The following is a 14,307-nucleotide window of genomic DNA, read 5'->3' as shown; positions in this document are numbered from 1 at the left end:
GTCTTACTCTGTCATCCAGGCTGGAGTGCAGTGGCATAGTCATATTCACTGCAGCCTCAAGCTTCTGGATTCAAGCGATCCTTTCTCCTCAGCCTCATGAGTAGCTGGGACCGCAGGTGTGCACCACCACACTCAGCTAATTTTTAAACTTTTTTTTGTAGAAATAACATCTTGCTTTGTGGCATAGCTCACTGCAGCCTCAAACTCCTGGGCACAAGCAATCTGCCTGCCTCAGCCTCCTGAGTAGCTGGGACTACAGGCATGTGACACCACCACTTGCAGCTAATTTTTAAAATTTTGTAGAGATGTGGTCTTGTTATGTTGCTCAGACTGGTCTTGAACTCTTGGGCTCAAGTGATGCTTCTGCCTCAGCCTCCCAAAGCATTGGGATTACAGGTGTGAAACACTGTGCCTGGCTTCTCTGAAGTCTTTGTGGCGGAGTCTAAAGTTCCTTAATCTGGCCCCTCTTACTTCCCTGGCTCTTTCCTGCAATCACTTTTCTTCCTCCCTGCCCCAGCAGACACCAGCCTTTTATTGCCCTTAGAGCAGACTTTATTGACTTTAGCCAAGGGCAGGCCCTGAGATGGGGGTCCAGAGAGAGAGGCTTGGTCGGGCTACGTCCTGGGGGCCAGGTTGGTTCTGAGGGGTAGAAGGCCATCCACCCACTCGCACGGCTGCTCCAGGAGGGCCTGCCACAGCCGCTTCTCCTCTGGTGTGGAATCCATCCAGGGCACCTGCAGCCCATAGCTGCTGCCTGGATGTGGGTGGGCAGGGGTTGAGGGCATGATCACATTGGACACCTTGGGGCCCCCAAACACATAATCTGCCTGGTCCCAGATTATGCACTGTCCCCCATTACCACCCTCAGTTCTCAGTAGATATCAAAGCTCAGGAAAGGACAGAGAGGTATCCAGGGCCACACGCTGAGCCCCCATCTCCCAGGGCCTGTCTCAGGGAGCTACCCCACTTACCAGTGCCCAGGCTGAGGCGTGTGCCCCCCAGCTGGCGGCTGGCCAGGGCCCCATGGTCCCAAAGGGAGAGCTCCGCACAAGCCTGGCGCAGGTCGGCAGGCCCAAAGCCATCGTACACCATGGTGTGGTTGAACACAGGTCTGAGGCTGCGTCGCACAACCCTTGTACGCTGGCGGCTGGCCCGGCTGTCATCAGGCAGTACGAAGCTGTGCGGGAGGTGGCCTGGCATCAGGTGACCACCCCTCACACTCCCTAGAGTCATCCAGTCACCATGTCCCACTCATTCTCCCTCACATATGTCCATGTCCCCTGGCTCCTGCGTGCCTGACCTCAGACCGTCACTGCCCTGGGACCTTTGCAGCAGCCTCCTCTCAGGTCTCCTGGCTTTAAAAGTTACAATTCCTGGCTGGGCACAGTGGCTCACACCTATAATCCCAGCACTTTGGGAGGCTGAGGTAGGTGGATCACCTGAGGTCAGAAGTTCGAGACCAGCCTGGTCAACATGGTGAAACCCCATCTCTACTAAAAACACAAAAATTAGCTGGGTACGGTGGCGTGCACCTGTAATCCCACCTACTCGGGAGGCTGAGGCAGGAGAATCGCTTGAGCCCAGGAAACTGAGGCTGCAGTGAGCTGAGATCATGCCACTGCACTCCAGCCTAGGCAACAGAGCGAGACTGCGTCTTTAAAAAAATAATACTAAAGAAAAAATTACAACTCCTATTCACAGGGCTGCAGAGCGATGCCTCTGAAATGCAATTCTGCTACTCTCGCTGGCTCAGTGACTTTCATTATCTCCCTGTTGCTCCACCACCACCCCTCCTCAAGCAGTTTCCAAGGTTTTTCTTTCTTTCTTCCTTTCTTGTTTTTTGAGACAGAGTCTCGCTCTGTTTGCCCAGGCTGGGGTGCAGTGGCATGGTCTTGGCTTACTGCAGCCTTCCAGGTTCCAGTGATTCTCTCGCCTCAGTCTCTCAAGTAGCTGGGATTACAGGTGCCTGCCACCACGCCTGGCTAATTTTTTGTACTTTTAGTAGAGATGGGGTGTCACCATGTTGGTCAGGCTGTTCTAGAAATCCTGACCTCAAGTGATCCACCTGCCTCAGCCTCTCAGAGTGCTGGGATTACAGGCGTGAGCCACCATGCCTGGCCTGTTTCCAAGGTTTTCAAAGCCTGGGAACCCCCTCTTCAAAATACAGTGTTGCTCAGAAGTACAATACCTGAAAGAAAGAACGCCTCTGGCTGCATCAGGGTGGACACCCAGAAGTGATCTGCCCACAGCCATTTCACTCTCTAAGGGTGGGGGCAGCACCTGGAGGCACCCCTAGAAGTCCCCTGGAAGCTTACTTTGAAGACCACTGAACTATAAGTTCCAGGCCAAGCCCCACAGCCTGACCTCTCAGGTTCTCTGTGGAAGGACCCCTGCAGCCCTCAGCCTCAGCTTTTCAACAAGTCCTACAGGCGGCAGTCACACTGAAATGCAGCTCCTCAAAGGTGTCCTCAACTTTCCTGACTCCAGGCCTTTGCTCAAACCATCCCCTTCACCCCTGCTCAGTGGTGAAAGCCATGGCTGTGTGATCAAGGGTTGATTAGTAGGGGTTTGTGGAGGTTGGGCACTCCACTGCAGTCAAAAGAAAGGGAAGCCCCGAGGGCCAGCACTCCTCACCATTGTACGTAAGTGTCCGGGGATCCTGCCCGCAGTGGCAGGAGGTCCCGAGCCTCCTTCACCCAGAAGTGCAGCTCCCCGCTCGGGGGCAGTCCAGCGCCTGCGGAGAGGCTCGGCTCAGGCCCGCAAGTCCACCACCCCTAAACCCAGGGACAGGAGTCTCCCGCTTTTTAGGGCGTGTCCAGCTTGGCCTCTCCGGCTATCACTCACCCTCGGAGCCGGCGGGGACGTACTTGAGGGACAGGGCGAGTAGCCCGCGGCTCGGAAGGTCGTCGGGAGAGAGTGGGACCTGCGAGAGGCGGGCTTGTCGTGGAGCAGGGGCTAATGGAAAGGGGTCTCAGGAGGGTGGGGTCTGCAGACCCGGATGGGGTGCGGTTAGCAGAAACGGCGGGGCCTGCAGGGCGGAACCTAGGGGTCCCAGTGCCCTCATGGAAGGGGCCTTGGCAGGCCGGCTTCACCTGGGGCCGTGAGGTTAAGAGGTTGAGGGGAGGCTCTGTCGAAGGAGGGGTCTGAGGGGGCTGCGGGAGAGCCTGGTGGGGTAAATGCAGGAGACCCGAGCCGCAGGTCTCCCCACGCGGCCTGGCTGCCTCACCCGGGGCTGCAGGGGGAGCCAGGTGGGCTCAGAGCCCCAGTCCCACGTGTCCAAGGGCACTTCAGCTTCACCCAGAAAGATGTTGCGACCCAGGCTTTCGCGGTGCCACACGGACAGGCTCAGCACGCGGCCCTGCAGCTCGGCCTGCGGGACGGAGTACTGGGGACAGGAGGTGCACTTTAGCGGAGCACTGCTGGTGGCCCGCGTAGATGCTGCGCGAGTTGGCTGGGGCGGGTCCTACCGCGTTCCTACCGTGAAGGAATTCTGGGGAGCCCCGAAGGGCATTAATGGGGGCCTGGACTATCACCACGCCCACCACAAGGCTGACGCACTGGAGAACGAGTTAATAGCCCCCCCGCCGATCCTCCAGGCTGCCCTTGCCACCTCGCCCCGCAGGAAGGGGCGTCCTGTTCATTAACGGGGAACAGCATCGTGGTCCCAGCCTCACCCGGAGAGTCTCGTTGAAAACCGGATTCAGATTCCGTTTCTTCACTGCCGTCTTGCGCTTGCTCTGCTTATCCGGGAGGAGGTAGCTTTTGACGTAGCTGGGAAGGTGAGAACCCGAGGTGAGGAGGGGCCCTCCCAGAGTCTTCTCCCCTGTCTGTGGGCTCCCCCAGCCACCACCCTGAACACATGCCAGGCCTCGTGCTAAGCGCTTTACAGGGATTGTCTCAATCCCACGCCTCCCAATAACGCTGTTGTTCCCATTTTGAACATGAGAACGAGGAGGCCGGCCGAGACCCTGTGAATGGTGGGCTGGGCCGTGACAGCCGCGCCCCGCTTGGCCGACCGGGCACTCACGGGTCTGAGCGGCGGCGTCGGGCGGCGGCCAGGCCCTGGCACTGGATCACGTGCACGCGCAGCTCGGAGGCACCCGGCTCGTAGTGCAGCGCGAAGTGCACGGAGCCGCGGACCTGCACCGCCTCCGCCTCGCCGGACAGGCTCATCTGGCTGCCGCTCAGCTGCGGACGGGATTGGGTGGGAGTCAGGGCCGCTCGCAGGGCTCACGTCGGGGCCGGGGGCAGCGCGGAGGCTTCAGACCGGAGTTATGGGTGGTAGGCCAGGGGGCTGCAGCGTTGGGTCCCGCGGCGAGGGAGGGGCAGGCAGGGGCTACGCGTCGGAACGTGTCCACCTCCCCGGCCGCCCGGGTCCCCTCCCTCCCGCCTCACCGTGGAGGAGTTAAGGCTGGACACGGAGGAGCTGCTACTGAGCATGCGGTCGAGTGAGGGGTCCGGCCCCGGGGCCTCCTCCCCGTTCTCCAGGATCTGGGACTCGGCCTTGGTCTGCAGAGGGGGCAAGTGACGGGGCGCCCCTTCTTTCCCCGCCCCTGCCCCGAGCGCCCTGGGTCGCGGGCGGCTCGCAGCCCTGGGCGGGAGCGCTCCCCGCCCGGAATCCGCTCCGGATCTTGAGAGCAGCCGCGGGCCACTCCCGCCTACCTGGGCTTGCGGGGGCCGCGGCTCCTGCCCTCCCCTCGACGCGGGCTCCAGCTCCGGGTCCGCCTTCTCGGCACAGACCAGCAGGTCTCCTTGGCCAGGGTCTGGGGTGGGGCATGAGACGCTAAGCGAGCCCTCTCCTGCCCGCCCCTGAACGAATTTGGAGGAACTGGTTTACAACCCCAGCGAGCTGCAGATTCAGGCCCCGGTGCTGCCCTGGGATCGTCCCCACCTCCGAGGCAGGGTGGGAGTGGGGGTGAGGAGGGTGAACGCAGGTGGTTGGGGCCCTTTAGAGCTGCCTCTGACCCCTGAAACCTCTCTGTGCTCCCCAACAGGCGCTCCCACTCACCTTCCTGGGCCTGGGACGCCTCCTCAGGATCTGAACCCTTTAGCGGGACAGAAGGCGATGGGAAATCAGGTTCCTGAAGGAAGGAAGGGATAGAGGTCACAGTGTGGGGGCTGGTGAAGGAGTCAAAGGTCATATTGGGGTCAGAGGTCACAGACTCCAGCCAGCTACCCCAGTTTCAGGTTTAGGGCAGCCCACGGGGCAGGGCTGGCAGCAAGCTGCAGGAGCGGTGGGACCGGGGCTTCACAGCCCACCCCGCAGGGCTTCTGCCGCCTGACTCCCTGCTCCCATTGGTGAGAGCATTGGTACCTGAGTCCTGCACCTCTGCCAGGCCAGGCCAGTCCCAGTCCCTCCACACTCCTTTTTTTTTTTTTTTTTTTTTTTAATTGAGAGGGAGTTTCACTCTTGTTGCTCAGCCTGAAGTGCAATGCTGCGATCTTGGCTCACCGCAACCTCCACCTCCCAGGTTCAAGCGATTCTCCTGCTTCAGCCTCCTGAGTAGCTGGGATTGCAGGTTATGCACCACCATGCACGGCTAATTTTGTATTTTTAGTAGAGACGGGGTTTCTCCATGTTGGTCAGGCTGGTCTCAAGCTCCCGACCTCAGGTGATCCACCCGTCTCAGCCTCCCCTACAGACGTGAGCCACTGTGCCCGGCCTTTTTTTGAGACGGAATCTCGCTTTGTCACCCAGGCTGGAGTGCAGTGGCTGGATCTCAGCTCGCTGCAAGCTCCGCCTCCCGGGTTTACGCCATTCTCCTGCCTCAGCCTCCAAAGTAGCTGGGTCTACAGGCGCCCGCCACCTCGCCCGGCTAGTTTTTTGTATTTTTTGGTAGAGACGGGGTTTCACCGTGTTAGCCAGGATGGTCCCGATCTCCTGACCTTGTGATCCACCCGTCTCAGCCTCCCAAAGTGCTGGGATTACAGGCTTGAGCCACTGCACCCGGCCCTTTTTTTTTTAAATTTTATTTTTTATAGAGATGGGGGGCATTTTGCTATGTTGCCCAGGCTGGCCTTGAACTCCTCAGCTCAAGCGATCCTCCTGCATCAGCCTCCCAAAATGCTGGGATTACAGGCATGAGCCACTGCGCCTGGCCCCACTTCACCCCTTAATAGCCAGATTCAGAAGTTCCCTTAGAGGCTGGATCCATACCACTGTTCACCACTGTTCCACCCAGGAGATGATGAGGTGCAGACACGGGAAGGGACATGTCCAAGGTCTCCCCATTCCCAGGCTGGGGCTCTTTTCCCCCCTGCCCCCCCCACATTACACCTTCCCTCCAGGGACACTGTACTGACTTGCTGGTTCATTCACTCTTACCTCAGTCTCCCTGAGCCTCTCCTGAGGGGCCTCATCAATGGTGAGCCTAGGAGTAGGGAGAGGACGCTCTCAGAGGGAGGGACCCTGGTTACTGGTGGGCACTATCTCCCTCTTCCCGAGACCCCTCCTCACCTGGGTTCTGGCCCTTCTTCCTTCTCTTTCACAGCAGCCTCAGCCTCCCCGTCGCTGCCTGGAGCCTGGTCTCCTGGGCGCAGGTGAGAAGTTCTGTGAGCCCCCATGCTCAGGAAGCCTGGCTGTGACTCGAGAGAGGCCCTGGGAGATGCCCACCCGCCCCACGCCCACAGAGGGGCATTGCCCACTCAAAGACACACAGTACCAAGGGCAGTCAGGACTGGAGCCCCGGTGGTCCTCTCTCCCTGTCCACATACAGACAGCGCCCTGGACGGCACATGGCTTGCCCTGCCCTGAAGATCTCTCACCCCTGGCGCTCTTCTTCCTGCGCATAGAGGCTCGGACAAGGTCAGAGCCGAAGTGGGCATTGTGGTGCCGCTGGGAGCGTGCTTCCTGGAACCAGTCCCCTGTCAGGATCTTCAGCTGCCCAGGGTCTGCCAGTGAGGCCCGGAGCTTGCTGGAGGAAGGGGGAGGGTGTGGCTGTCATGACTCACTCAAGCAACATTCTACCACCCACATGGTACCAGGCTTGGGACCAGGGGCCAGAGACCCAACAGCAAATCAGACTTGATCTGTGCTGTGGAGGAGCTCGGGCTGCTGGGGAGACCAAGTCCAGAAGAGACAAGTACACTATAGTGAACCGGATGATGTGATAGAAATAAGAAGAGCCAGCTCTGCCTGGGAGAATCCGGGAGGGTTTCCCAGAGGAGGTGACATTTGAATTGCCTTTATTTATTTATTTACTTAATTATTTTGAGATGGGGTCTCCCCTCTATGCCCAGGCTGGAGTGCTGTGGCGCAATCTCAGCTCACTGCAACTTTCACCTCCCAGGCTCAAGTGATCCTCCCACTTCAGCCTCCCGAGTAGCTGGGACTACAGGCGCGTGCCACCTTGCTCAGCTAATTTTTTGTATTTTGTTTTGTAGAGACAGGGCTTTTCAATGTTGCCCAGGCTAGTCTCTAACTCCTGGACTCAGGCGATCCACCTGCCTCAGCCTCCCAAAATGTTGTAAACCACTGTGCCCAGTCTTGAATTTCTTCTTAAAAGACAAATTGGAATTCTCCAGGTAGAGAAGGATAATAGTTATTACACTTTTTGTTTTATTATTATTTTTTGAGACAGGGTCTTGCTCTGTTGCCCTGGCTGGAGTGCAGTGGCATGATCATGGCTCATTGCAGCCTGACCTCCTGGGTTCAAGCAATCCTCTCACCTCAGCTGCCTAAATAGCTGGGACTACAGGCACATACCACCACGCCAGGCTAATTTTTTTATATTTTGTAGAAATAGGGTCTCACTGTGTTGTCCAGGCTGGTCTTGAATTCCTGGGCTCAAGCAATCCTCCCGTCTCAGCCTCTCAAAGTGCTGGGATTACAGGAGTCGCCACTATCCCTGGCCAATTCCTCTTAAATCAGTGAAGTAGGACTCCTTAGCCCCATTTTATAGACAAGGAGCGTGGTGCTCAAGGAGGTCAGGTGAGTTGCCAAGGCTACAAATCTAGGAAGTATCTGTCCCCAAACATTGCTTGTAACACCCATGCTCTTCTACCACCGTGCTCTTCCAGTACCAGCATAGGCATAGAAGTGAAGTGTGGGTTCAGGGACTGGGGAGCACCTGAGTGGCTGGAGGGGTCACTTTGTGTCTGTGTGTTGGGTGGGGGTTATGGTGGAAGAGGAGATGGTGGGGGCTGGCAAGGACCGACCAGGGAGGCCCAGTGGACCATGCCTAGGAGCTTGTCCTTGACACTGGGGAGCCAGGAGAAGTTTCAGCGGGGACATTAAGGACAGGTCTGGCCAGGCACAGTGGCTCACATCTGTAATCCCAGCACTTTGGGAGGCCGAGGCGGATGGATCATCTGAGGTCAGGGGTTTGAGACCAGCCTGGCCAACATGGTGAAACCTCATCTCTACTGAAAATACAAAAAATTAGCTGGGCGTGGTGGCATGTACTTATAATCCCAGCTACTTGGGAGACTGTGGCAGGAGAATTGCTTGAACCCAGAGGGGCGGAGGTTGCAGTGAGCCAAGATTGTGCCACTTCACTCCAGCCTGGGCGAAAAAATGAAACTCTGTCTCAAAAAAAAAAAAAAAATTAAAATTAAAAAAGGACAGATCTGGGGAGCATCAGCTGCAGGAGGTGGGCCCAAGAGGCAAGCCTGGAGGCAGACAGGCTGGCGAGAAAGCTGGCGCAGTCACCCCTGGAGAAGTGATGAGCTGTGAGCGGGCCAAGGCCAGAGGAGACTAAAGGGCGAAACCAAGAACCACGCAGACATCTGACGGCAGTGGTGTCAGTAGGGAGCAGGGTGGGGGCCACTCAAGCCTCTCAATGCTCCCTGGCCAGGGTCTGCCCTGCCTTACCTGACCCGCCCTTCCTCCAGCTGGCGCAGGCGGGCATCTCGCTGGAGGACACCAGCAATGGCCTCCTGCTCCTCCTCTGTCAGGAAGCTGAGGTCCAATAGTCCTTCAGTCTCAGGCTTTGGCCCATGCGCCATGGGGAGGGAGGGCAGAGCCCAAAGCCCCTCTTGAGATGGGTGGCCCCTCTGGGGCATCAGCTGGGGCTGTGCCCCAGCTGGGCACACGTAGCTTCCTGGGGGCAGACCAAGGGACAGGTCAAGCCCTGCACAAATGCTTGGCACATCCTGGAACCAACAGCCCTTTTCTCCCCAAACACTTGGCCAGGTATGGGTAGGGTGCCACCCCAGGACGGCTGAGCTCAAGGTGGGGTGCCAGGCACTCATGCACACATGCATACACTGGCCCTTGAACGCACTCAGGGACACAGTGGAAGACGCAAGAGACACACATGCACACACCCTGAGGTAGGGCCACACAGAACTGCAGCGATGGAACACACAGACACACGTGCACACGCGGATCCACATAGGCACAGATATGGCCGCACATGCACATAGACACCTGCATAAAGACAGGCGCATGTACAGCTGTTCCCCCAGAAAGGGCCCTCTACAGACACAGACCCGGACCCGTGCCCACGAGAGACATGCACACACATTCTTTTTTTTTTTTTTTTTTTTTTTGAGAAGGAGCTTTGCTCTTTTGCCCAGGCTGGAGTACAGTGGCGCGATCTCATCTCACTGCAACCTCCACCCAACGGGTTCAAACAATTCTGCCTCAGCCTCCTGAGTAGCTGGGATTATAGGCACACACCATCACGCCCAGCTAATTTTTGTATTTTTAGTAGAGACGGGGTTTGACCATGTTGACCAGGCTGGCCTGGAACTCCTGATCTCGTGATCCGCCCGCCTCGGCCTCCCAAGGTGCTGGGATTACAGATGTGAGCCACCACGCCCAGCCCTACACATGTTCTTAAATCTGCACACAGTGGCCAGGCGTGGTAGCTCACACCTGTAATCCCAACACTTTGGGAGGCCAAAGTGGGCCGATCACCTGAGGTCAGGAGTTTGAGACCAGCCTGGCCAACATGGTGAAACCCCATCTCTACTAAAAATACAAAAATTATGGCCGGGTACAGTGGTTCACCCCTGTAATCCCAGCACTTTGGGAGGCCGAGGCGGGCGGATCACCTGAGGTCAGGAGTTTGAGATCAGCCTGACCAACATGGACAAACCCCATCTCTACTAAAAATATAAAATTAGCTGGGCGTGGTGGTGCATACCTGTAATCCCAGCTACTCGGGAAGCTGAGGTGGGAGAATTGCTTGAACCTGGGTGGCAGAGGTTACGGTGAGCCAAGATCACACCATTGCACTCTAGCCTGGGCAAAAAGAGCGAAACTCCGTCTCCAAAAAAGAAAAAAAAAAAAAAGAAAAGAAAAATTAGCTGGGCTTGGTGGCACATGCCTGTAATTCCAGCTACTTGGGAAGCTGAGGCAGGAGAATCTCTTGAACCCGAGAGGTGGAGGTTGCAGTGAGCTGCAATGGCACCACTGCACTCCAGCCTGGGCAACAGAGTGAGACTCTGTCTCAAAACAAAAACAAGCAAAAAAACCTGCACACAGCATATGCACACCAACAGGGATGGGCCCACCCGGATGGGTTCACCTAGACAAGAACAAGTCTGGGGACAAATGTGTCCCTCAGTAAAGATGTACATAAAAATCACACAGACTCTGGCACACACACATTGTCCAGCTATCTGAGTTGTGAGCTCCTTGGAGGCAGGGAGAGGGAGTGACCCTCAAAGCCAGTACTTTGCACACAACAGATGGTTGGTAAAATTTTGATTAATTAAATGCAGAAATATACCTGCACATACATGGGAATGCACACATACAACCACCCACCTAGACAGACACACACGCATACACACACACACGCACGCGCACACACACACGTGCGTGCACACACACACATGCACACACACACACGCTCACTCCCCTGGGCCAGGAACCTCACAGCCTGGGTCCCCTCCCGCCACCCTTCACCTCCACCCTGCCCTGGCCCACTTGGCCTTCCTGTCTGAGGCAACCTCCTCCTCAGCCCACACCCCCAACTTCCTCCCCTGAGGTAACTGCCGCACACACTCCCACCGAGGCCTCCAACCCAGGGATGCCCCCGCCGCCAGCCCTGCCCTCTTGCCTGGAGCCACCGGGCCCCTCTGCTCTGGCCACACGGTTCTCCCAAGACCAGGGTGGGGTCCCGGCAGTGGAGGCCTAAGCTGGCACAGCAGCCCATGCTCAGGTACCACAGTGACTCCGGAAAGAAAACATTTGCCCAGCGCTGAGGGGCATGTAGACGTGGCAAGGGGCCCATGACTTGGTCAGGGCTGTGTCCTGAGCCCACTGGGCGGCCTCTCCTCTCTTCCCCGCCCCTTCCATGCCAGGGCTCCAGGTGGGGCCGGGACCGGTGGAGGCAGCTTGGCAGGCAGGTCCTGGCTTGTGTCCACCGCCTGCTATGTTCTGTCCCCTCCCAGCTGAGTCAGTGGCCGAGTCCCAGCGATCCCTCCTGACACCCTCAGGAGCTGAAGGCCTCGGCATGGCTGCACGGTGTGCATTCGCTCTGTGGATACCTGTGTGCTCCACAACAGCAGTTTCCCTGAACTTCTATGGCCAAGGTGTGGGTCTTGCAAACGCACAGTTCGGGCTCCCCCGTGGATTGGGGTGTGAACCCATGTCCCTCTCTGTGCCCTGGTCCGAGTCTGGTGGGCATGTCTGCGTAGCGTGGGTCTGTGAGCTGTGTAGTTGCTGTGTGAGTGTGTCTTTGTGTCCTGCTGCAGTGTGATGCTGCATGGTGACTATATTGTCTGTGCGGTGTGTTCAGTGACGTTCTAGGTGACAGTGCCATGTGGGGTGTGTGCAGTATGCATTGTGCGTTTCCTCCTGTCCCGTACGTGTGACTGGGCTGTGTGCTGTGGGGTGTCTCCTGGTGCCTTGGGGGCCACCAGGTATGTGTGTCTGAGTGTGGATGGAGGTGGGAGAGGACATTTGGCAGAACTGAGCCTATTTCTGTCCTGCAGGCCTGCCTGAGCTGGGCCATGGGCATTAGCCCAGCCTCCTCAGCAGTTCCCCTCCCTGAAGTCCCCTCTCCTACCAGAGGCAGAATCAAGTGTTTGGTCTTCCCTGCTGTTTTGACACTGTGGGACAGACCCATTGGTCAAGAGGAGGGTCTGTCCATCTGTCCGGCTGTTCCAGTTCCAGACATGCGCCCACCTCCCCCAACCCCAAGGTGCTGGAGGGTGCTCAGGATACCAGGTGGCAGTGCCTGCGTCTCTGGACCCTGGCAGGGAACCCTGGCACCGACATGTGTTACCTGTAGGGGTCCAGTATGGGAGGACACCTTCGCAGGTGACTCCAGCTCCCCTGGCAGCCGAGTTTCAGGGACTGGGAGAAGAGCCGTGAGGGAAGAAGGCTGACTCAACAGGCAGCCCAGCCAGCAGCTGCCCCACACTGAGGAGGAGGAAACACCTCGGCAGGGCCTGATGCAAAACCGGGCCTGGACTCCCAGCGCCCCGGGGTGCGCCCCCGCAGCTGACTGGAGAGGCCGGGCTTGGCCCCAGCTCCCCAGTTAGACCACCCTGCGCAGAGTCCCTGCTCTGCCACTGGGTGTGCGACCTTAAGCAGGTCTCTTCCATTTCTTCTGATGCAAACTGTGGGTAGCAGTGTGCAAGGGGCCTATTCTAAGGGAAGTGAAAGTGCTCTGTGTGAGCTGGCAGAGTCGGGGTGAGGTGTCCCCACTCCAGCATAGTCCAATGCCCATGACCATTTCAGCAGCTGCTGCCCTCTGTATCCACATGCACCTCTGGGACATGCTGGCCACAGCAGAGCAGCCCTCTCTGTCCCCTCTGCTGTCCTGGGCCCCATCTGTTTGAGGAGGCCTGAAATCTTCCAGTGCCAAGGTGAGGGTCCCACACTGGCACCCTGAACACCCCTGAGCCCCTCTGAGCACCCCATTCTACACCCAGCTTCTGCCCACCCTGAGATTAGAAGGTTTAGGCCCTAGATTACATTGGCTTCAGGACCCTGAACCTCCTGGGTTGTCTTGGGCACAAGAGGCCACACCAAAGCTTTCTGACTCCCCCCAAGTCCACTTCACTTTCCATGGCCTGCCCTAGCCCGACCCCCTTCCCTGAACCTAGGGCCATGGATTAAAGATTAGAGGGCTCCTCATAGACCCCTGGGAGAGGTAGGGCAAGGAGTGGTTTATAAACAAAACCGGTCTGGGCACGGTTACTCATGCTTGTAATCCCAGTACTTTGGGAGGTCGAGGTGGGCGGATCACTCTAGGACAGGAGTTTGAGACCAGTCTGGCCAACATGGTGAAACCCCATCTCTACTCAAAATACAAAAATTAACTGGGCATGGTGGCGAGTGCTTACAGTCCCAGCTACTCGGGAGGCTGAGGCAGGAGAATCGCTGGAACCCAGGAGGCGGCGGTTGTAGTGAGCTGAGATCTTGCCACTGCCCTCCAGCCTGGGCAACACAGCGAGACTCCATCTCAGAAAAGCAAACAAAAAACCCACTCTTCCTCCCCGTCATCAGAACTGGCTCCCACCACCACTGAGAGACAGAGGGCCCCTCCTCCATCTCAGCCCACAGTTGAGGCTTCCCTACTTATTTTTTGCAAGTTAATCTTATTTTTCTCATCTGTTAAATGGGGGTAATAATCCCCCCTCAGAGGATTTTCACTAAAATTCAGTGAGATCCTTGAAGACTTTATTTATTTGTTTGTTTGTTTTGAGATGGAGTCTCGCTCTGTTGCCCAGGCTGGAGTGCAGTGGCACGTTTTTGGCTCACTGCAGCCTCCACCTCCTGGGTTCAAGTGATTCTCATGCCTCAGCCTCCCGAGTAGCTGGAACTACAGGTGCCCGCCACCATGCCCGGCTAATTTTTGTATTTTGAGTAGAGATGGGGTTTTACCATGTTGCCAGGCTGGTCTTGAACTCCTGGCCTCAGGTGATCCACCTGCCTCAGCCTTCCAAAGTGCTAGGATTACAGGAGTGAGCCACCTTGCCCAGTCCCCAGTAGACTCTTGATTAATGCATTTATGCACCCACACATGCAATACCCATTGAGCAGCTGCTATGGGACCATTACTGTGATGCTGCCTCCTCCATTAAGGCCCTCAAAATGGAAGGAGAGTGGTCAACAGCATCCTGGTCCCAGGATGGCATCCTGCCATCCTGGTCCCGGTGCCTGCAATGATGTTTCTCTGCCCCCTTCTCACCTCTCAGCAGCCCTCCCTCCTGGAAGGCATGAAACTTCATTATCTGGTCTTCGGGTTTCTAAATTTCCCTTCCTTTCTCTGTTCTCCTGTCCTTCCTATAGCTGTGACTCCCTGACGCTGATACTTCCAGCCATCTCTCCTGCTGTGTTTCAACCTGCATTCATCTGGCCTCTTCCCCACTCGAAACCTATTTCCAAGTTTCCACCTCTAA

The 14,307-nt window shown here is 57.2% G+C and overlaps 1 protein-coding gene across 5 annotated transcripts; it reads right to left on the bottom strand.

Annotated features, from left to right (window-relative positions):
* Positions 1–534: 534 nt before the first annotated feature.
* SYTL1 (synaptotagmin like 1) lies at positions 535–12,468 on the bottom strand. 5 transcript variants are annotated; one of them, XM_031666027.1, is made up of 15 exons: positions 12,183–12,456; positions 8,813–9,041; positions 6,766–6,914; positions 6,458–6,530; positions 6,326–6,371; positions 5,009–5,081; positions 4,663–4,763; positions 4,396–4,509; positions 4,028–4,188; positions 3,675–3,771; positions 3,227–3,385; positions 2,845–2,923; positions 2,635–2,734; positions 972–1,177; positions 535–754 (listed from the first exon to the last, which is right to left on the bottom strand). In XM_031666027.1, the coding sequence occupies exons 2-15, from the start codon at positions 9,001–9,003 to the stop codon at positions 615–617; spliced, it is 1,689 nt and encodes a 562-aa protein (XP_031521887.1). In that variant the 5' UTR covers positions 9,004–9,041; positions 12,183–12,456; the 3' UTR covers positions 535–614. The 5 variants fall into 5 exon arrangements, 3 of the variants coding, with proteins under 3 accessions (XP_031521887.1, XP_031521888.1, XP_031521886.1); XR_004183575.1 differs by having other exon boundaries at positions 2,845–2,955; positions 4,396–4,763; positions 12,183–12,468; XM_031666028.1 differs by having other exon boundaries at positions 4,396–4,763; positions 6,663–6,914; positions 12,183–12,467.
* Between the last annotated feature and the right edge of the window lie 1,839 nt (positions 12,469–14,307).

This window comes from Papio anubis, chromosome 1 (genome assembly GCF_008728515.1).
Source record: "Papio anubis isolate 15944 chromosome 1, Panubis1.0, whole genome shotgun sequence".
NCBI lineage: Eukaryota > Metazoa > Chordata > Mammalia > Primates > Cercopithecidae > Papio > Papio anubis.
Note: the sequence above shows the minus strand (reverse complement) of the source record. Positions and strands in the feature narration are given on the sequence as shown.